Source organism: Frieseomelitta varia, unplaced genomic scaffold (assembly GCF_011392965.1).
Source record: "Frieseomelitta varia isolate USP_RPSP 00005682 unplaced genomic scaffold, Fvar_1.2 scaffold_801, whole genome shotgun sequence".
Classification (NCBI taxonomy): domain Eukaryota; kingdom Metazoa; phylum Arthropoda; class Insecta; order Hymenoptera; family Apidae; genus Frieseomelitta; species Frieseomelitta varia.
In genome coordinates, this window is record NW_025110592.1 from 58,870 (window position 1) to 80,971 (window position 22,102).

Below are 22,102 nucleotides of genomic sequence, written 5' to 3' on the forward strand. Positions count from 1 at the left end.
TTTTTTCTTTTTCTCTTTGAACAAGCTTCTTCTCACCGCTTCTTTCGACGACCGATATCATCATGTTCATTGTTTCATTGGTATACACACTATATACTGTACGTTGATACGTTGGCTCGCTTTGGTTTGGTTTTGGTGTGCGCGTTTAGTTTCTCCCTTGGTTCTTCCCTTACGTGTCTACGCTTTGATGAAGACGGATTTTTGGCACTTCCAATCCCCGAGAACCCCGCGCCGATCTTGTTTCTTTTCAGGAGACTAAAATTTAATCGTTGGCGCGACGTGTTTGGTGATGCGCCCCCCGGACGGTAGACCATGTAAACCTCTATCGCTTCGAATTACTCGTCAATATTTCGATTTCGAGGGACGCGAGTTACGGAGAGAGTTTCTTGTCGGGATGGAAGCAAAGTTCGGGAGGTTTCTTGCCATGCAGGATTTCTCAAACGCGCGAGAAGTTCTCGCCCCTTAATTCGATGCTTTAATCGAGATTTCTTGTCTGAGAACATCTTCTCTTAAAGATCGCGAAACTAGAAAATATATATTCGTGTCGTGCCAAACGAAGAATTCGCGTGCATACGCTTGAGCATGAGCCAAAAGTTTCTTCCCATTTATTTATTTATTTTTTTTTTTTTTAATAAAACACAAAATATAAGAAAAAAACCTAATTTTATTAATTTTAAATTAAATTCAAGTTCACACGTGACTTTTTAAAAACTATTCCTCTCGATATAAAAAAGAATTGCGGATTTATTTTGATAGGAAATGATTTCTGGCCGCACCCTATAGGTAATCAATATCTTCTGCGTGGCAAGAAACTTTCGAAATCGCCATCAGCGAGGAATGAAATATTACACACTTTAACTGCAAATGATTTTCTTCTTTTACATCATCACCAAACATCGTTGAGTAATGCTTGTGCACTAACGGATTGCAAACAAACCAGCGCGTGTTTTCTTTTTTTTTTTTTTTTTTTTTTTTTTTCTTCTGAACATCTGTCTGACATGTGATTCATTCTTGTCCTTCAATAGGTATAGACACGACCGTGGTTCATCATCAGGGGCCTCTGATATCGAGCGCAGCCATAATCGGTATCGTGATCGCGGTACTGTTCATTATTATTATCGTGATCGACGTGGTCTGCTGTTGCGCGCACAAGACAGGTGAGAAACATTTTCTTTCATCGACTGTGGCGATCCGAGCGTCTTGATTAAGTTCGCGGGTTTTACGGAAATTCAAAATAAAATCGTGATTTTAACGTGTCGCGGCGCGTGGCGGTCAACAGCTGCCGGTTGAAGCCGCCAGTTTATAATTAACACAATTGCGGCGCGTTATCTGGCAAAAGTTGTAAACGAATTTACTAACAATCGCGTCGCACGTGCGCCTAATTTCCCCGACATAAATTTATCCGCCGTATTTCGACGTAAATCCCGGGATATCACGTTCGCGACATTATATGCACGCGCAGCGCGGATTTATTAGCACTCGCAGCCCTAGTCCTCGCGTATCTAAAATTGCGGGGGAGGGGGTCGGATTTATCTGAAATGGCAACGTTCATTTGCCCGATGCAGCGACGCGAATTTATCTGAAATTATTTGTCTCCCTGCAACGCGGATTTTGCCCGGAAAGCGCGCGAAATTGCAACGTTAGCGCCCACTAATCTGGCTAATCGGCGTAAATCAGTTTGGAAAGGTAGACCTTATCGAGCCTGTTGAAAATCGGATCGAATTTTCGATCGGCTGACTATGAAATTTTTTTGCCGCAGGAATCATATACTACGTGTGCGAACGTTCCCGCCGGAAGCCAGTGGACGAAGAGGACACGAAACTTGGCAGGTGAGGCTCGTTCCAATTGAATCCCCTCGATACACGCCACACGTACACGAACGATGAACATACTCACGATATTTAGATCGATTCACTCGACCTCCTTATATATATTATATATATATATATATATATATATATATATATATATATATATATATATATTTTATTTTTTATATATATATATATATATATACATTATATTTTTTACATTGTGCTTTGGCAAGTCTTTGGCGCTGTATTTACCGTGTCATCGAACATTGCACTCGCCATCGAACTTATAATACAAAGAACCTCTCAGGGGGAATCTCTTTCGCATCGCATCGTAAACGTCGAATTTTCGCGACCCGAGCCGTGACTAACGTGCAAATTAGTTTAGCCCGAACGACTCGCGATTTCGCGTGAATATTCATGAAAGCTTCGGTGCCGATTTGCTATAGAGTCAGTCGCCCGGTGAAGTTTCCAAAGAATAATTTCGGGCAGTCCCTATCTTAGAAACTCCTCCGGCCCGGAGAATAGAACGGAGATTCTTTCATTCGAGTTCGCAGCCAGAAGTTTCAAACTTCCCTCCGTCGACGTAACATTTTCCACCTAAATAATTACTCGGTCCCGGTTGGAGGCGAATTATCATTGTAGCCTGTACTCCAAGTAACGAAACACACATATTCTTGCCGCGAGATCGATTGAAATTGTTCAGAGACACTTTCGACCAGGTGTATTGTCTTTTCGTTCTTGACGACACACAGCGAGGATACGAAATAAAAAGCTAAACGATCGAGGAGAGGAGAGGAGCCTTTATAGCCCCGATAGCATTCGATGGACACGCGACAAATCGGAACCGGGGGCACGTCCTTGGTCGCGTTCTTATTATTAATAATATAAACACGTACAGGTCCATAGGTATTTGACCCGCAAAGAAATAACAGTGGAGTGTTTTTCGTGGTTAAAAAAATGGTTAGGGAAAAGCTCTAGCCCGCCGTGTTTAGGAGACACTTTGACCCTCTCGCATCTGTCTTCTTTTTTTTTCTTTACCGGTAGTCTTTACGGTTGGCGGTTTCCATTGCCGTATTGCGACCAAAAAATGGCCAATGTCGCCGGGGTCACGGCCATCCAAGACTCGGGTAGTGGAAAAAATACCATTAAATTGGTCAAACACACTGCCATGTAAGAGAGATAACATAAGTGAAAATCAGTAAGAAGCATGGCCTCTCACGAAGGGGCTCTCTGACACGGCTTTCTATACATTGCATGATTTTCTTTTTCTTCCTACTTTTGTTTTTTTATTTTCTCTCTCTCTCTCTCTCTCTCTCTCTCTCTCTCTTTCTCTCACTTCTCGGCTCCACGATGCTGGTAAACATCCTGGAAACGTCAGACACACAGTAATTGAAGAATGGCATCAATTGAAACGAGATTAATGGTCGATGAAGCAGAATTGCAGCATGAAAGGATCTTGTTTGTCTCCCCTTCTACATCTTTCGCCCTTCTTTCGAATGCAATTTGTTTTGCCGCCAACCACTTTTCGTACAAAAGAACACTGTACATTATCCACCATGTTCAGTTCATTTAACACTTGTCCCCTCACTCTTTCCTCTCCCAGTCTCCTATCTCCCTCTCTCTCTCTCTATCACTCTTTATGCGCGCTGCATAAACTATCGCCATTATTCGCCCGTGCTTTGGCTATGCTGCATGAGATATCAACACTCTGAAGTGATATTAATTGCTCGTTAACCACGTAGCACAATCACCACCATTCTCGCTCTAATTTACCCTGTTCCACTCGACCGTGGGATTCGTGAAAATAGGTAATTCAGTTTCATTGCCTCCGTGAAAAAGAAAAAAGAAAGAAAGAAAAAAAAAAAAACGAAGATTAATCACCGGCGGTCGGAGATTGAATTTTTCACTCGTAAATAGATGTCGAAACATTGTACCAACATTTAGACAACTTACTCACCCTTCCACGCGAATATTTTTCCATCGTGCAAATGAATTCTTCCGTTTCGGCCACGTGTGCATTTGTCCCACGCGTGTTTCATCATGTCATACACATCATACGAACGAAGAATCGTGGATCACGACGTCACGATCAACAGCAAGTACACACGATACTAAAAAACGAGCGATGGCATGCATTATGCGTATTGTTCGATGTTGCACCAACGCGCCGCATTCTCGACATGCTCTTTTATTGCCCAGTACTAGAGAGTAACCGTAATAAGAATTCGCTTTTCCATCGAAATCCCTCGCCCATTAATAACCGGTGGTGTTTTCTATTGGAACATTCTAGAGACGAGAAGGAGCCGCTGAAGGAAGAGAAGAAGATCACGCCGATCATCGACTCGGGCCTCCGCCGTGAAACATCCATCACGTTCGACGGGAAGAGATCCGTCTCGAAGACCGGTTTCGTCGGCAAGGATTCAGCTGTCTAGATATTCTTCCGGCGTACTAGATTGTAATTCACTCGTGGTAACACGCGCGTACTTCCGGCCGATGTGTTCTCGAACGATACGAAAAAAGAAAAAGAAAAAGAAAAGGAAAGGAAACACGCAAGAACGAAGAGCCGCGCGGTTCGCCAAGAATCTCTTCACCCTTGACCGAATTCGAATTTTCAGGAAACGACTGCCGCGACTCTACCTCGAGTTACGCGCGCGGGAAGGAACATGGGACGCGACGTGACCTTGAGAGACGCGTTCGAGGTCCTCCGAAGGTATCCACGACGCGCCATCTCGCCGCGATCGAATGAAAACTCTCGCGTCCGTGTTTGGTTCGTTCGCGCGGGATCTTCAACGATCGACGCGAACTTCGACGATTCGCCGTAGCATTTATTTGTATAAGCCTGCCTGCACGATCTTTCATCAGTCCCCGGTAGTTCTTGTATATGTATAAGAGAAATAAACCTCACTCTACTACTCCACCTCTCCCCTTTCTCGCCAAAATGTAATCATCGAAGCGTACGAGAAATTGTAACGTAACAACGGCGTGAAACGAATACGAAACGCGTTGTGATCGAAGATCGTGATTCTGGGTAAGAGGAAACTATCGATATATCGACGTAACTTAGCGAATACTCCAAGAAGGAGGATTTTTAGATAGATCGCTTGCACGAGAAGGAAGGAATGTACAAAATTAATCGCGAAATTGGTAGAAGTTTGATAATTAGCGATCGTTGCTTCGAGGCACCATTTACTTTAGATAATCGCAGTCTAGTACGCTGGGTAGCACTGTGTTATCATGTGCACAGCACGCAACTAAAAAGAAAGAAAAGGAAAAAAAAAAAGAAAAAAAAAACAAATAGGTTCTTCTATTCCGTTTGTCGTTTCTTCTACGTTAGCGTTGTTCGACAATTAGCTAAAGTAACGCGAACGAAGTAGAAACGATGAGAATAGATTACTATTACTACTACTTCTCTCTCTCTCTCTCTCTCTCTCTCTCTTTCAGCGAGGTTCTCGCCATTTCATGAGAACCTACGATCTGTGTATATACTTTTAGAAGTTAAGATATTCCCTCGACAAGTTTCATTCCCGTACCGTTTTCCGATTAAAAGTCGCATTGCGTGGTCCACACACAGACGAGTGCGTTTTTTTTTTTTTTTTAATTATTATTATTATATTCGGCACGATTCCAAACGACGAATTGTCGATTTACATGACTTTATTTCAAAGACTGATTCCTTTAAAACGCGTGACCTCATACCGAAAGCGAATCATACCGGTTGATCAGTGACGACCAAGCAACTTGGGTTAACAAATGATTTTAACTTTAACAAATGATTTAACTTTGGTCCCTCTCTCTCTCTCTCTCTCTCTCTCTCTCTCTCTCTCTCTCTCACACTCACTCACTCACTCACTCACTCACTCACTCACTCAAGAGTTATCGCTACGTATTTCCTCTAGACATGAACAAAAAATTTTTACAGAAATACTTCTGCCGCTCAGCGTCTTGAGTACGACGATATTATTCTTGCCGTGTCGATCAACATGATTGATGTTTATTCGCGATTAATACATACCTAGTTGCGTTTTCTACTTCAAGGTGAGCACCTCTCGCGCGAAACGACTCTTTCCTTTTTATCCGCGACCTAATTTATCGCGATAATTTTTACCGTGTACATTTTACAATGTAAAGATTACGTCGCCGAGGCGTCGCGCGCAAGAGCAGCCCTGGTATCTCTGTCATTTTGTTTAATTCTTTTCCTTTTTTTCTTTTTTATTATTACTAGTACTTTGTGTATCCTAAACATATATAGTTACCTTGTATGTAAGAAAGTAATCTAACCGAGAACTGGGCAGCTTTTGCGATGAAATTCTAATCGATGATAGGATTGTGTATCGTCACGATCGGATCATCGATGCAGTTAGAGAACAGTATATAAAAAAAAAAAAGAAAGAAAGAAAACATAAAACTGTAAAATACGAAAATTGAGAGAAATGTTTCCGAAAGGAGTTGTGACTCGACATGTCGACCGTGATGATGGCGTTTTAATAAGTTCCAAATTCTTATCTTTCGACAATTAAGTCTCTCTACCGTGTGTGCACAGCTTGATCGAAGCAGCGAAATCTTCGATATTCTTCGTAAACAAACTTTCGTTTCCTCGCTTTGAATTGTAATACTTGCCATTTGTAAAAGAGATCCAAATCTTTTTTCCTTCAGAAATGAAAAAGAACAATCGAAAGCTGCCATATTATATAAATACATATTATATTCGACAATGGTCAAATAATATCAGTTTTGTCCTAATGTGTAAGGTGGCTTTTCAAGAAAAATGCAGTTAAAATGTGATAAGTTTTTGTAAATGCCTGTAAACGTTTCCTAATCTTTAAGAAAATATTCGGAATAAGTTTAGGAGGGGGTTCGATAAGTTTAGAACGTCGGAAGGTGTGTTCGCAAAAAGGGAAAAGGGAATGGAAAGGGAAGAAAAGAAGTAGTGGTGAAAGTAAACCGCAAGTGACAAATTCGCACGTGTGTATATTTCTTTAAAACAATCGCAACCTCTATCCAAAGAGAAGGAGATTTCGAATGGACATCGTTGTCTGCGAACATACCTTCCGCGCAGGTAGCTTTTTTACGTACCGTAAACACAGAGTTTTGCCAAATATATAGTACTTATTAGCTTATAAGTCAACGAGTACATACTACATACGAGAAATATATATATATATATATGGGAAAAGAAAAGAGGAAAAAAAAAAAAAGAATATGGCGGATTGTTCATAGTGATCGTCACGCAGTATTTTCGAACCCTAACCGAATCGAGATTCAATTAGGGGAAGAAGACACATTTATCTAGCTATTTTATATTCGTTGCCAAAATCCGTAGCCCAAATAGCTTCCCACAAAAAGTATTACTGCGCATCTTCCAATTTAAAGAATATTATTATTAAAAGAAAAAAAAAAAAAACATTATTAAAGTTCGTAGGTGTAAGGCATATTTTTTATGTATGCTTTTTCTGTACGCGTTAAGGAAACGTACTCGACTAATAAAGGATAAAGAACATTTTCAAGGTCAAATGATTTACGTCTGCACTATCGTTTCGTTATCTTTTTTTTCTTTTTCTTTTACACGAAAGTCTTTATTCCATCAAACAGCATTACCTTCGAGAATATAAAAAGCGAACGATTCGTAAAACTCGTAAAAGAATTGCTTAACAATAGTATGTAATTCAAGCAAACCGCGTCATTGTGCATACTATCGGCATACTTCATGTAAAATCTACCTTCGCCTTATCGAGTACGCAGCTAGCGGCTATCCGCTTTATGGCACCGCATCGTTTTCAAATTTACAAAGTACATGACCCAATACGAACGACGAAAAGCTTGTATCAAATTCATTCACTCTTTCGTGTTCGAAAATGTAATATACTACGTATCTTTTGCTCGCAAACTTAATAATAATGTCGTACACATCTAACTCGATGCAAGATTCCTCGGTAATTGAAAAATATACGGACGTATACTTGTCTAATATCATTTTGATCACACCTCGATACCTACGTTCGAGCGTTTACCTTTCTTGATCAACAGCTGTTCCACGTTTAATTGCGGTGGCTCTGTCCGAGTGTGCCATACGTACACCTACATATAAGCATAATTAATAATTATTTATTTAAAATACAAAAAGGAATAAAATGTAAAATCAAGGAATACCTTGGTGCAGAAATCGGCTAACGGTTCCAGTTCGTTTCTAGTGACAATTTGCGACAGTATCTCGCTCTCTTGATAACCGCCCTGAACTTCGTACGAAAACACGGCGTCCTTGTTCTCCAGTAACAGTCGCAGGTTGATCGCGAAACCTGCCATATCCAAGGGGAACGGGCGATCCGGCTTCCAGGCAGCGTTGAAACCGATCACTTTGCTCGTATTGTTATCACATATCGGTTTTTCCACCATCAAGCCGCCGACTAGGCCCACCGGCCACACGCCCACCCTCTGTATCTTCTCCATCTGTGGTGGACAGATTACACATAACGATCTCGTGACTGAACCGGTCGCTTAACGTTAATGTTCCCCTTACCTCGTGGAATAATTTGATCGAATAAGTATTGTCGTCGTCGGCGAAAAACACGACGCCTCTGTCGGTCGGTCTGAGATTCTCCCGAAGCCAGCGTAACGCCGCGTTTCGTTGCTCGACGCCACGCGGCTTCTTCCAATTCGGGTCGTTTCGGCCCAGCTTGTAATTAGGCGGGGTCACCGCGGCCAAATGGGTGTAAATCAAACCACTCTCCTCCAAGAATCGCGTGACCAGCGTGGTCTTTGTTGCCGCGTCCTCGACGACGATCCAGTGGAAGTTTGGTACATGGAGGAACGTTTGCGACAAACGAGTCAGCTCGGCTTTCTGGACAGGCCTAGCGAACGTAGGGGTGATGGCATATATAGTGGGCTTCACGGCTGACTCTCGCCTCTCTTTGTTAAACAGGTTGTGCGCCTCTAGCCTCTTGACGATGCTGTTTACCAATCCGTACAAGTCTCGTTCCTCGCTCACCAGCGATTCCAACTCGCTCCTCAACTCTTGCCACTTGTAGCGCTCTTGATAGTCTTTGTAATCTTGAAACGGGGGAATTAATGGAGATTAGTAAAAATTAATTACGAGCGTAACCATACAATACAGGTAGACTGCGGATTTCTTTTTCATGCATTTATGAGAGATTTCGCGTGAAAATATATAAAATATCCAAAAGTGTGTATTTATTACTCAAAACTTTTTTCCTTTTATGTTAATTGTATCCATGGAAATTTAAAAATGCATAAAAATTTAATCGTGGAATGCTGTCGTGTGTAATTTATTTGAATATCGCGGGAAGCATGCGTACAAAATGGTGGCACACGGCATGCCAGGCTCGTGTGTCACGCGTTTTTACATCCGTGAAGTTCTACGATGCACAGAAGATGGAGAGACGTATGGTACAAGGGCAAACAAACACTCACATATGAAACATTGAAACACAATCACGTAAATCAGGAACAACATGAGGAAGCCCTTGCTGCGGAAACCGCTCCACATATTAGATTTAGTACCGTATTCGTCAATGAGAAACGAACTTTCTGTCATTGTTACCGTGCCATCATACTGCTCCACGCGAACTATGCCTAGCCACTGTGGTTACGATCCTCCTGACGAGAGCATACAGCGGGATCTAGCCTCGAACGAAAAGCCACCACACGAAGGACAAATCGTACGTCATCCCATAGCTTTGGGCATTAATTAAACGGTAGTCACAACTGCCAACTGCATTATCAACCGAGTTGAATCGCAGCCACCGCGATTATTTTCAAATTCACTCTTTACTTTAACAGACGCGAACACGAACGTCGTCGAAGCTTTTTATGGTCGTCGGTCGTTCGTCCAAGCGAATTTTGGAAGTAAAAAAAAAAACGGAGAAGAAAAAGAAACGCGTCCGTACGATGCTCTCAGGTCAGTATCGTGCGCTATGTAAAAAAATTCCCTAGAACGTGCCGAAGCCTGAGTCTTGGCGCTAAATTCGAAACGATCCGCTGGCAGCGTTACACGTTGACGGAAAGTGCGTCTTATAAATCGAACGAAAGAATAACTCGCGAGGATCGCTACGAGTTTTCCCACTTTCGCGAAAATTCGAATTTGAAAGAGTGGTTTTCGAAGAGAGAAAACTCCCTAGACGCGGCAATGGAAAGCAGCGACACCGGGTGCGCTCGAGGCGAACTCGGCCGGATTCGGGCGCGTGCGATACGAGGCGCGCGTAGAAGGGCGCATGCTAGGACGTGTCACGCGTGTGTCACGATCGCGTATACACTTGTGCCGTGACTGGCCAGAAGGCGGGCACGATTGGGACGTGAAGGGATTCACATTCGCGGCTCGGAAGAGTTGGGAGAGCAGACAGGCGCGTAGATAGGTCAGCTCGCACGGTGGCGTTCCCGCAGCGAGCTACGGAGCTCATCCTATGCTCGCAGGTCGCCGCGTGTGGCTCGCGTTCAGAGGGTTCTTCGTCGATGGTCACGCGTCGTGTGTCAACGCGAATAGTGACCGACGAAGGGGCGATACTCGGCAACGCCACGATCGTCAGTGGCTGGACAGATCGTTTCTGACGAGACTCGCGATCGTGGACGAAATCTCTTTGAGATGGGGGGGAAGGGAGGGCGAAATCTCGCGTAACTGGTCGCCAGTTTGTTAACTGATCCGCCAGTATCGAGGCGGTACGACGACGAGCTGCTGCTGTGCCTGTGCTACTCGTGGTGGCGAGTGGCAGTGGTAGTGGTGGCCGTGGCGGTGGTGGCGGCGGTGGCAGCGGTGGTGGTGGTGGTGGCGGTTTTCCTATCGTGGTAGTGCCCGTAGTCGTTCATAGTCGAGAATCGTATCGCGGTGGTGGTGGTGGTGGTGGTGATGGTGGTGGTGGTAGTGGTGGTGCTGTCAGAATAGTGCTGCGCCTCGTTCGACGACGGCGGCGAGGGAGAGAAGGAAAAGTGGCCCTCGAGGTTACGAGGCCAGAGGAGAAAGTGGGTGTTGCCGGGAGTGACAACGGGAGGATCATCCGGGTCCTCGACGCCAGGACTCGCGGAACAGGGGAATCGGTGTGTAGGATGCTCGTCGGTCGACGATCCGGGAGTCGACGTCTCCTAACCGAGAGCCTGATCCTCGTTGATCGTGTGCCTCGTGAGTACCAACAATCTTCTTCCAGGATGTACATACGTATAATACATATGTATAATTTCCTTCTTCGATCATTATTTCGTCTCTTACTGTTCTCATCTTTCTCTCTCTCTCTCTTTCTCTCTCTCTATCTCTCTCTCTCTTCTTCCCTCTTTCCCCCTCTCTTTCTCCGTAACGGCGTTAACCGTACTCGAAAACACCAGGCGAGTCCTGGCTTCTACCAGTTAGTTTCGTTGTCGTCCCCTACGTTATCCCAGGAGCAGGAGATTACCACGTCGCAAGAACCTCGGTTTCCTCCCGGACGATTTGGGAAGAGGGATTTAGTTCGACGGCTACGGAGGAAATAGAGGTCGGATGCAAATTACGAGCGTGGACGAGGTGGTGCGAGCGACGGGCACGGTAATTGGGGCGAGGGGACGCTGGCTCCGATGGGCGCGCGAAGGGGAGAGGGGGTGCGAGAGGATGCGTTGGATGCTTCCCCCTTTTCTGCATCCTCTTCCTCGTTTCGCACCCTTTCTCCCCCTCCCCTCTTTTCCCTCGCAATTTTCCTTGTTTCTCTATGCTCGCATTTTCGCGTTCTTCTTTTTCCACCCAGCCCGCCGGTCGGCTCTGTAAACAGGAGTCACTGGCGCGTGAAGTACATGGGCGTAGGTAAATCTCGACTTCACATGCCGGTTCTCTTTTTCTCCGTCGAGTTCTTCTTTTTTTTCTCTCTCTTTCTCTCTCTCTCTCTCTTCTTTTTTCCCTTTTTTGACGTAACGAGGGACCGGGACCGGTGTTATCGCGCACAACGATGACTCCCGTTCGTGCCCTTTCCGCTTCACTTTCCGCGTGCCACCTCCGCGACCCTCGTCTCGTCGGGTGTAACACAGCGGTATACACGAATACCAGAAATAATACTCGAGGCTCGTCGACCGGCCGGAGAGAGTCGAGAACATCCTCCTACTCGTTTCGCTCTTTCTCGGTAGTGTGCACTGGCCTCGATTAGTTCTCGCTTAGAGAGAGAGTTGTGACCGGATTATTCTTCTTTTTTTCCTTTCTCTCTCTCTCTCTCTCTCTCTCTCTCTCTCTCTTTCTCTTTTTAGGGATAGCGTAGAGAGGGTGAGAACGAAAGGGGTGCACTAACGACGTCACCGTGTTGAGTGAGTCACGGCTTCTAAATTGATCCCCCGCCACAGTTACTCTTCCTTCTCTTCCTTGCTCCATCTATTTTAGTTTTCTCTCTCTCTCTCTCTCTCTCTCACACACACACACACATCCACACACAAACTCTTTCTCGTTCGCTCGTTCTATCCCTCTTCTACCGTCCATCTCGTTTTCCTTCATCTCCATCAACGAAGCGAGGCGCGTTGATTTAATTCCCGATGCAACGTGCCCTCTGATTTACGCGACGAGGAAATACGCCCGGCCAAGAGGGAATGATCGTAGCCGAGGTCGTTCTCTCCACGGTAACGTGCCCCCAACTTATGACGACACTCGTTCAATAATTTCGCAAGGTTACGGGAACTGCCGATACCAGTGCAACCACGTTTCGCACGAACGATCGATTCTCGCGATTCCGGTCTCTCTGCGGTCAGCTCCCTGCAAGCAAAACAACAATTCCCCCGGCTTTACCCCGAGCTCGTCTCTGTGTACGTGTAAGTAACTCCGTCCTATCCTTGCGCCACGAATTTACTCGGGGTCGGATAAGATTGAATCGTCGATGATATTGCGTGACGACGCGTATCGCGGTCCTTGTCTCGTTATCAGGCGACACGATAAGTCGAGATACGACTCGGGCCACAGGTTGGACAGGAGATTCTAGCTTTTACGTGCTAATCCGCGCTTACCCGCTAATGCCCCTGAACACGAGATATCCCACGAGTTTTTCTTTCTTATCCCGATGCACGATGAATGTTAATTCGCAAGCTACATTTGCAATGCAAATGCTCCGCCAATGTATACGGAGCAAGGTTTCGCTCGATGGAAATCTTGGGCCGGCAGGACTCACGAAAAGCTGCACAAACGGTGGTTAGAACATGTTAGAAATGATTTAAAAGCCGGTTGGCTATCGTTGAATTTGTGTCTGGATCACGGATCGGATAGAGCTTTAGGGCTAAAGCGCGTGACTCGCCGTGGATTGGTACGTCGCACGAAAACTTCCGAACGACCGATTTACAATTTTTTAGAGTAATTCTGCGGACTTACGATGTTGCGCTTTTTTTTAGCGATTCATTATCGTGTTGTAAACCTTTTCCTAGTTCTAGTTTCTTTGACTCAATTTTTATACTTTAGTTTTCGGTACCTCTGGTGTTATGAGATATATATTCTACGTAGACTATGTAGAATATAATATACATCATATAATATTCTATTATATATATATTATACATTATTATTATATTATAAATTAATATTATATTATATTTATATTATGCATTATTATTATATTATAATATTATAATATTATATTATATTTATATTATACATTATTATTATATTATTATATTATATATTTTATAATGTATATTGTATGTTTATAATATATATAATATTATATAATATTAATATAATATATATTAAATAATATAATATTATATAATATATATTCTTTTGATTGTACTAATAGCTTTAAGAACTTTGGCCGATGCAACCCCATACTTGATCCCATTAGCTGTCAACGTTCGACAGGGTTGTCTCGTCAATTCGGAAACTCTCGTTAAATTGGAAACTCTCTCCAAAATTTCCCACTAGCCTGATTTTTCCCTCCGAACGCGAAGTGAAAGAGGAACGAACGGAGCGTGTGCAGTTCCCCCGGCACACAATTCGTTTCACCGCGTTTCTTCTTCCTCTTCTTCGTCCACGGTGCAAGTTTCGATGCAAGGCTCGTCTGTCTGCTTTTGACCCGTTCGCCGGCTGTTTTCTCATCAAGGCGATGGAAGGTTCTTACCTTCAAGGAGAGTGCCGGGAAAAATGAAACGAACGCGCGTCACCGCGCGGCCAACGAGCCACGGGGGCCACTCGTACAACAATATGGCGAAACGAATATCACCGGGATATCGAAGAACGCTTGGACGACCAGAGGAAGGATCCATTATCGAGGTATCTTTTGGTATCCTCCTCCTATTCCATTTGTCCGACCGCGCTCTTTATTTCTTTCGCTTTCTCGAATGATGCTTTATTAGCGTCTCGTTTCCACCGCCGGGGAATGAATAGCTCATCGAGGGGGATGAAAATCGTCGTCAGCTCGCGAATTCAATGGCCGCGGGCTGTCCTCCCACTACCCCTTGCGTTTAATTTCTTCCCTCCGCGGATTAATCGTCGATCGTCGCGAAATTGCATCTTGCCGGTAAAAACGAGCGACTCTGACGTTTTTCTTGCCGAAAACTCCTTGAAAATTCCTCGCTCGCTCGACCACACATTGGTAAAAATCGAGAGGAGATCGTTTAGGATAGTTTCAATTCGCGATGAATGTCACGATCGATGTTCGATCCGTTGTTTCACCCTGTACACGTGTGTTTTCGCACGACGCGAGAAGTTTGACGGACGCGGAACCGACGGCGTGGAAACGAGAAAACTCGCTCCGTCGAGTCAACAACGACGGAAGCGTCGTGACAGTAATTAATTAGGCGATCGTCGGCGCGGAACGACTTTCTCGATTGATCTTCCGTCACGAGGATCGAACGGGTTCTTTTTTTTTTTTTTTTGGATGGGGGGATGAAATGGTTTTCGGAACGGGGCAGATTGGATCGAGGCCAGGTCGTTTGCCGGCCCGATCGTCGGAATTACGTATGGGATTGAATCTCGTGTCTTACGTGTCGCGTTTCAAGGTCTCGTTCCAATGCCACACGACACGATGATAGTTGTTTGCTCAAATCGAAGCGTGAAAAATTAAAAATTCGTCGTTTGATTTTAGAGAGACTTTTATTTGTAGCTTTTGCTAATTTACGTGAAGACTTGTCCGATTGCAGGGCGTCATGTCAATAAAATTTGAGCTCTGCTTACAAGAAAATTTAAAAAAAGTTGTAATGTTAAAGATGTTACTTTATCCCACGCAATTTTCTTTAATATTCTCTATTTATAAATTACGCTAATGGACCAAACTTCTTTATATCCCATTGTAGAGTTAGCATAGTTAATACAGATAGTTTCGGTTCAAATTTTTTGATCGTCGCAGCGTCAGAAAATTGCCACGGCGATTTCGGGACGAGTTCGTCTGACAGCAAGAGAAAAATTGCAAGGACAGACAGGTATTTCTTTCGGACTCGCAACTTCGGCACTCTGGAACTTGAAATTCGGCAGTGTTGGCGATCTCGATAAAGTTGGCGCACTTTTTAACAAGCCAGTTGTTCAGCCTCTCGAGTAAAAAGAGGATCGTAATATCGTTTGCTGTGACTGCAAAACAAAGTCAACAAATCAATCCGTCCCTCCGATAGTAGAAAAAAAACACGGTTGAGTGGAAGACAATCCGTTAATTATTCACTGCACATCCGAACTTCCTGTTACTCGCGCGTAAACTCGCAGTCGGAGGAAGTCACAAATCCCCTGACCACTTTACGTAATTCTATTTTATAACGCACGGATTGCTCCACTTAGATAACGTACACACACACACACACACACACACACACACACACAAAGATACACGTGCTGGAGCATCATATAAATTTCACGAAAACACAGGTTAGAAGCATATTTCATACGACAGGCCTCGTGTTTCAAAGCCCAGGATTTGCCGCATGAATTTTCATAGTGTTATAAATAAATCTGCCGTGCAGCCCGGGGAATAGCTCAGCACGTAGTTCGATAATCCTTCCATTAACAGCGTTGACGATCCTCCCGATCTCCGAATCCTCATCGAGAAGCGATTGGAACCAGCGGACGAGTGGAACGAAACGGTCACCGATCGGACACGCCTGACACGACACTACTATGTTCCACTGCGCTCGCTGTGGCTGGCATGCACGGTCGTTCGTTTCAACTTTCTCAGACGAAATTTTCTCTTCACTTGTGAATGGCACGATAATGCAAACGCCGCTCTTTACGTACTTTGTTACGTCGAAGTTATATTTAGATGCAAAACGATCAATTTCGCGAAAAAAACTTTCGCTTTGTCTTAATTTCCATTTCCAAGCGCACGGCTAGCATGGTTCGTTCGCCGACGAACGAACAAACGGAACGCACTCCTGCTTTGATTCTGTTCCTGTCGACGATTTTCGCTTGTAAAGCATTCACGTGCTCTAAGCCCGGGATAAATCGTGCAAATTGTTAAGTTTCTCTTTATTAAACAAAGTCTTTTTTTACACGCATTATTCTTCATTAGTCTTACACACTTTTATCCAAACGTGCAAGTAACATAAAAATTGAACGTTTGGAATACGTTTGGTTATTTAAAAAAAAGAAAATAGAAATATAGTAATGTTTATAGAGGGTCAAAATATTTAACGATTTAATAGATTTAGAAATATTGGTAACTGATAACGTGGTAGTGTAATATGTTTGTGTTTCTAAGGGAGTACAATTAGTGTAATAAACATTGTTTAAAAAAGCCACTTTCAAAGTTAACCACTCGCGTTGGCAGCTTTGGCACTGATCGGCGGACCATAACGAGTGACCGAACCGTACACAATAATTCGTCGCCATCTGTTTCTTTCGAACTCGTCGAGTATGATATCACTGGCTAGAAATTATTGAGAAGTAATTTATTTTCCCTGGGTTACGTTTAAACATACTTGAAACTGAGAAGACGTTGCAATTTTGGGACAAAAAGTTCTCGACGTGCGTGGCACGTCATTCCAGCGCAAGAAATTAATGAAATAAGTTTTTTTAAAACGGCATAAATCCCTCGGAAAGAAAATAAAATTATATTATAGAATAAAATTATACTATATTTATAGAAAAATTATATTTATAGAATAAAATTATATTATATTCATAGAAAAGTGTTATATTTATAGAAAAATCTTTTGTCACTGTTATGATAGAAGAAGAAAATACATCTTTCGTCGCCGGATGGACAGCAATCTTTCGAAATTGCACGACGTGGTCGTGTATGCGAGGCTTGAAGCTTCTTCCCTGCGTTAAACAGACAACAGCATTCACCGACGATCGCGTGTCGATCCGAGCGATTCGTTACATACCCGACATTCTCCATTCACGTATAAATCCGCGCGCGTCGCCTCTCGTCCAAATTGAAACCTTAGCGAGCATCCCGCCGCACGACTACGGTCATTTTCCACTTCGATACGACCGGAGTGGTCAGTGAACTGGCGCGACGTGCGGTCCGTTTCGATCGACGAATCTCGGACGGAGTAATGATCGAAGGGTGTGGCGACCGATCGGGGAACAACAACCGGTGGCCAGATCGGAGGTTTCAGCGTCGGTGCGTGATCAATTCTTGGCTCGCCTTGGCATCCCGTTGATTAGACGGCGCGAGTGCCGTGAATGCTTGCCCAGGCTCGGTCGATTCCTCGCCGAAACGATCTCGCGACACGCGCACGCTCCGTGCCGATCGAAATCGGGTTGTCGTCGAGTGCTTGCTCTCCAGATAACCGGCCTCGGGCGATAGAACGTCGTGGTCGACCGTGGCAGCAAATTTTGGACTTTTGGATCAGCGTTTAAATAGTAATAATGTGGGAGGTCTCGTTACTCTTTCTGTGTGGCCTAAAGGCGACCACGAGCATTGAAATACGCGTGACGCGATGTATATAGCTCGGCAGGCAAACTCACTCTAACGCAGGTTGAGAAGCAACCTAGAAGTCGATGGATGTTTCAATGGGTGAGGGCCTTAACTTGAGCGTTTATTACTCGTCATAGTAAAAGATGGAATTTCTTTGTTTAATGTCGAGTATACTAAGAGTTGTGTAAAAGGAAAATTTTGCTGTTTCTGGTAAAATTTAGGTAAAGAAAATCCTATAAATATTTATAATTTTAACGCATTTTTAGAATATTTCAAAGCAGCAAAACAAAACGAAGAAAATATCCAAAAATAATGGGAGTTGTTCGAGAGAAATCTGATACAATGTAAAGAAAAAGAAATTAGATTTGTCTCTAATCATTTTAATTTTTACTTGTTTCTATGAATTGATGAAAACTCAAGTTCCTTTCTCCGCATTTCGAGTTCTTAATGGTTTTTTTTATGGGACAATTTTTAAAAAATAAACTGTCAAGCTCTGTAAACACCAATTGAAATTTTTCAAAGAAACACCAAAAAAAAGAATTTATCATTTTGTTACAATTTGACAAAAGTTTTGAAGATTTTCGAGTCAAGCTTGTTCAATTTTATACTTGTTAAAGTCTTAATTGCTTAAATGTCAATAAAAATATATTTATAAACATTGTAAACTATTGGTTTAATTATCGTTTGATTGCTATAATCTAAATTATTGATTCAATAACTTCATTTCCCCCAGAATATGGAACATGTTAAATTTGTCTCTAAATCTAACTCGGAATATTTACCTGTTATTCATTTCTTAGATAGGTAATTTCCTTTGATTGTCGTCAGCCGTTTGTTGACAACGTAGTCAAATTTTAGCTCGGGGCTCTGCACAACAGAGGGCTTCTGCAGCTGAATTCGGTGTGGTCGGTTTTAATTGGAACGAGAAGTTTGATTTAGGCTTTGAAAACGATAACGGATGCTAGCGATAGGCTGTTATTACGCGTGTAATCGATTTTCAGTTTTACGGCCGGGATTAGAGTGTCTCGCGTTATCAATTTAATATCTGAACCTAGATTCCCTCTCCCATGAGAGTGGGGGACGGAATACGAGAAGAGATTAGAACGACTAGGGCTTGTAATGGAAGTGGAACAATTCGGATAGCTACGTCGTTTGTCGCTGTTCGATTAGTTATTAAATATCATAATCGTTGTCGATTGATGATTCAGTTTGTTCAAGTGAATAAGCGAATTGTTTAAGTTAACGATATTTTAATGACATTTTTAATCACTGTCGGCAGATATTTTAATATCGTCAATGCCACTCGGGGAAAATTTCTGCTCGTGTTTCGCGAGCGAGCGAGCGAGAGAGAGAGAGATAGATTAGGCCAGAACTCGAGTTCGCGCGAATGATTGATGTTTCGTGCGGTGCTTATTTAACCCTCGAAGGCCGGAAGTATTTGTCACGTACCGCGGCGGAAACAGGGTCATTCGTCGCGCTTAATGACACCTCTCTTTTTTTACGAGCGAGTCCTCGAGCCGTGAGTTTCTAGCAGCTCACCGTTTCACTTGCGTTCAATCGGAAATATTCGGAAATGAAACGTGCATGTTTCCCTGACGTTTGAACATAAATGTTCAACGACGAACGGCCCGTAATTAAATGCGACAAATCGAAGAACCCTGACTCTCCAACTTCTGGTTTCGGTTTCCATCGAATAAAAAATTAAAGCGCGGAAAGGTTCGCAAACAAAAATTCAGAGAGAAACTTTCTCCCCGTTCGTCGCAGTGTTATATACAGGGTGTCTCAGTGTGTATCGGAAAGGGACATTTCGTGTGAAAAAAATGAGTATGAAAATAAACAACGAAATTTTTAGTTTTTAAGAAAGTCGAATTTGAAAGTGTTTAGTTAATTCTGGATCTGATAGGAAAGATGAATTAACAGAAGGTTATTCTACCTGTCGAAAATAAGTAGAATAAAGTTTTTCTGCGAAATGTTTCATTTCGAATTTGAAAATTTATCAAGCAACAGGGCAATTTTTAACGAAACGTGGATAAAATTAATTTTCTTGAAAACGAAGCTTCGGATGGAAAGAAACTTTGTTCCACATTTCTGACTCATTTTTTTTTTTTTTTGCGCTCGACTGATCACCTGTTAATTATTCTTTTCTGTTGCGTTTCAGAATCAGTCAAATTCCAGTGTATGCTCGATAAATTTTTAAACTCGATCTTCTCGAAAACGAAGCATTTTACAGAAAAATTCTATCCTCTATTTTCTTAATTTAGTTTTTCATATAGAATCAATATATATATATATTATCTAAAATTATTATTAGCAACTTATTTTATTATCTAAAATATTATTATATTTTATAATATTATTAATCTTAACTTATTTTTTCATATAGAATCAATATATATACACTTATTGTATTATCTGAAATATTATTATATTTTATAATATTATTAATCTTAACTTATTTTTCATATAGAATCAATATATATATATAAAAGGATGGATATTAAATTTTGCAGGATTCTCCTTCAGTGAAACCTTGATTATTCCCTCTTGAAATTAAATTAAATTACGACTCGGCGTTTTATTTCCCTTGACAAACAGCTTTCTTGCTTTTTTTCGTTGCTCCAACAAACATCCGACTCGGTTAACCTTCCACTCTGCCAATTGAAAGAATTATACCTAACCGAGTGTAACGAGTGGCAGTTTGAACGTATAAAAAGATGCTTCCTTGTTAAACATACCCCGGCGACTCGTAATAATTAAGCTCGCTGAAACGCTCTCGCTAAAGCTCTCGTCGGACTCTCACGCAAAACCCTGACCTCGCCGCGTCTTTCACACTGTGTCTCCTCCAACTCTCTCTCTCTCTCTCTCTCTCTTTCTCTTTCTCTTTCTTTTTCTCTCTGACGTCTCCACGGACGATCTTACACCTCGATCTTGGGCCAACTCTGCGTGAAAAAGACACACAATCTATAGAAAAGCTCGTAATCTCTTTCTTCTGAAATTCTGCGCTGTCTATCAAGACCTCGTTCCAAAATTTTCGCGTTTCCTCTCTGTACTCTCGTCGGAAGTTGGCTGAAAATAGAAAACAACTGCTGGTTTCTTTGTGTTTTTTTTTTTTTTTTTCTTTCACGACAAACGAAAGAAAATTTCCGCCGAAAACGGAAACTTTATTGGACAAAATATTGTCAAACACCATTTTGTTCGATTAGCATTTGCCATCTTTCAGGCAAAGCTTCGTGACTCCGCGCTTTTATCTTTTTCGACAAGAAATAGTTCCAAGAACGATCTGATATCCTCGTCGACAGAGAATTTTCACAAACCAACACTGCCTGTAGTTTGAAGATTTCTTCACCATAAATGTATAGATAATTTTTTATGAGCTTGCACAGCGTTTCCTTTTCTTTGTTCCTCTCTTGGAGACCGAGCGTTTTCTTTTTTCCAAGACAAGCTCGAACAATCATCTATCAAATCTGCGGTTTAAAGTGAAGTTAGCTACATTTTAAGATACACACGTGTGTCCATCTATCTATTAGAAAAGAACGCAATTACGTTTGGCCAAACGTAACAGTTTAATACACAGCGTTACAACCATAATTCAGGAGCTTTCTGGCGAATTGAAAAAAAAAAAAAAAATTGCTAACGGCTAAAGGACATCCAGAAGAACTTTGCAGAACTCTCAGCAAAATTCCAACACAGTTTTCACAACATCGGAAAATTAATCAATCCGTCAATCTCAAATTTCTTTTAAAATTACCTTAAACAAAAAAAAAAAAAGAAAAAAAGAACAATTGAAGTGGAAAAAGACTCGAAATGAAATGTCATCGCGTCAACGACAGTAGATAGAGAGTAATGGGTCAGACAGCGATCGGCTCGGTTGAAGACCGGCGCTTCCATCCAATACGTCGCACGTTGCTATAATTAATTACGAGATTATCTGACACGAGCGTCGATAAAAGGAACGCGACGTTGAAGCTCGCAGTGCCGTGTTATCGTTGCGTTGGATCGGAAAGGGGAGGGAGGGCTTGCTCACAATCAGCCCACGTTTACGTGCGTGTCGTTATCATTATCAATAGCCCCGATATGCTTCCGTCGCCTGCGAGAGGGGAAGCACGTAGGTGATGCGTTAATGTGTGTGTGTGTGTGTGTGTGTGCACGCGCGTCGCAATAAACCACGCTTTATCGCCTTACGGTTGCAACTTCTCGAGCGACGCTCGCGTGGTTTGTTGAACCACGCGGCAGTTCATCGGCTCCGATGGTTGGAAAATATGTACGTACGTGTTAACGATCCTTGTCTCGACATCTCGTGATTTGCAATTGCATTTACGTTCTATTTTGAAGTATTGCGGTCTTCCCTAAGAATCATTTCTTTCCTTTTCGTCGATGTTTAGAGACGTGATTCGGCCCGGAGCCGGTGAAAGTCAAAGTTTTCAGCACGCGTGAGAGCAATCGAATATATTACAATACACTGGCTGAAAGTTTCTGAGACACTAATGCAGAATTTGTATACAAAAAAAA

At 42.7% G+C, this 22,102-nt stretch overlaps 2 protein-coding genes across 3 annotated transcripts in view; one reads left to right on the top strand and one right to left on the bottom strand.

The window, feature by feature from the left end:
* LOC122536137 (fasciclin-2-like) overlaps nt 1–5,080 on the top strand; it is a 9,643-nt gene extending 4,563 nt beyond the window's left edge. The window contains exons 2-5 of one of the 2 annotated variants that reach the window (XM_043668261.1): nt 1,026–1,157; nt 1,760–1,829; nt 2,859–2,984; nt 4,105–5,080. In XM_043668261.1, the coding sequence (XP_043524196.1) occupies nt 1,026–1,157; nt 1,760–1,829; nt 2,859–2,984; nt 4,105–4,246 (470 nt within the window). In that variant the 3' untranslated portion in view covers nt 4,247–5,080. The remainder of the gene's footprint in view (nt 1–1,025; nt 1,158–1,759; nt 1,830–2,858; nt 2,985–4,104) is intronic. The other variant, XM_043668262.1, reaches the window with a different exon arrangement.
* Nucleotides 5,081–7,341: 2,261 nt separating this feature from the next.
* Nucleotides 7,342–9,723, bottom strand: LOC122536136 (galactosylgalactosylxylosylprotein 3-beta-glucuronosyltransferase I). Its single transcript, XM_043668260.1, has 4 exons — nt 9,240–9,723; nt 8,329–8,858; nt 7,962–8,258; nt 7,342–7,889 (listed from the first exon to the last, which is right to left on the bottom strand). Exons 1-4 carry the CDS (start codon nt 9,361–9,363, stop codon nt 7,791–7,793), a joined length of 1,050 nt encoding a protein of 349 aa, XP_043524195.1. The 5' UTR covers nt 9,364–9,723; the 3' UTR covers nt 7,342–7,790.
* Nucleotides 9,724–22,102: the final 12,379 nt, after the last annotated feature.

Bases quoted from the DNA above. Each gene is read 5' to 3' on its own strand.
- LOC122536136 (XM_043668260.1), bottom strand. From the start codon at position 9,363: ATGACAGAAAGTTCGTTTCTCATTGACGAATACGGTACTAAATCTAAT. The intron at 8,859-9,239 runs GTGAGTGTTTGT...CCCCGTTTCAAG, and splicing joins TGTGTTTCAATGTTTCATAT to ATTACAAAGACTATCAAGAG. The intron at 7,890-7,961 runs GTATTCCTTGAT...GCTTATATGTAG, and splicing joins TAGCCGATTTCTGCACCAAG to GTGTACGTATGGCACACTCG.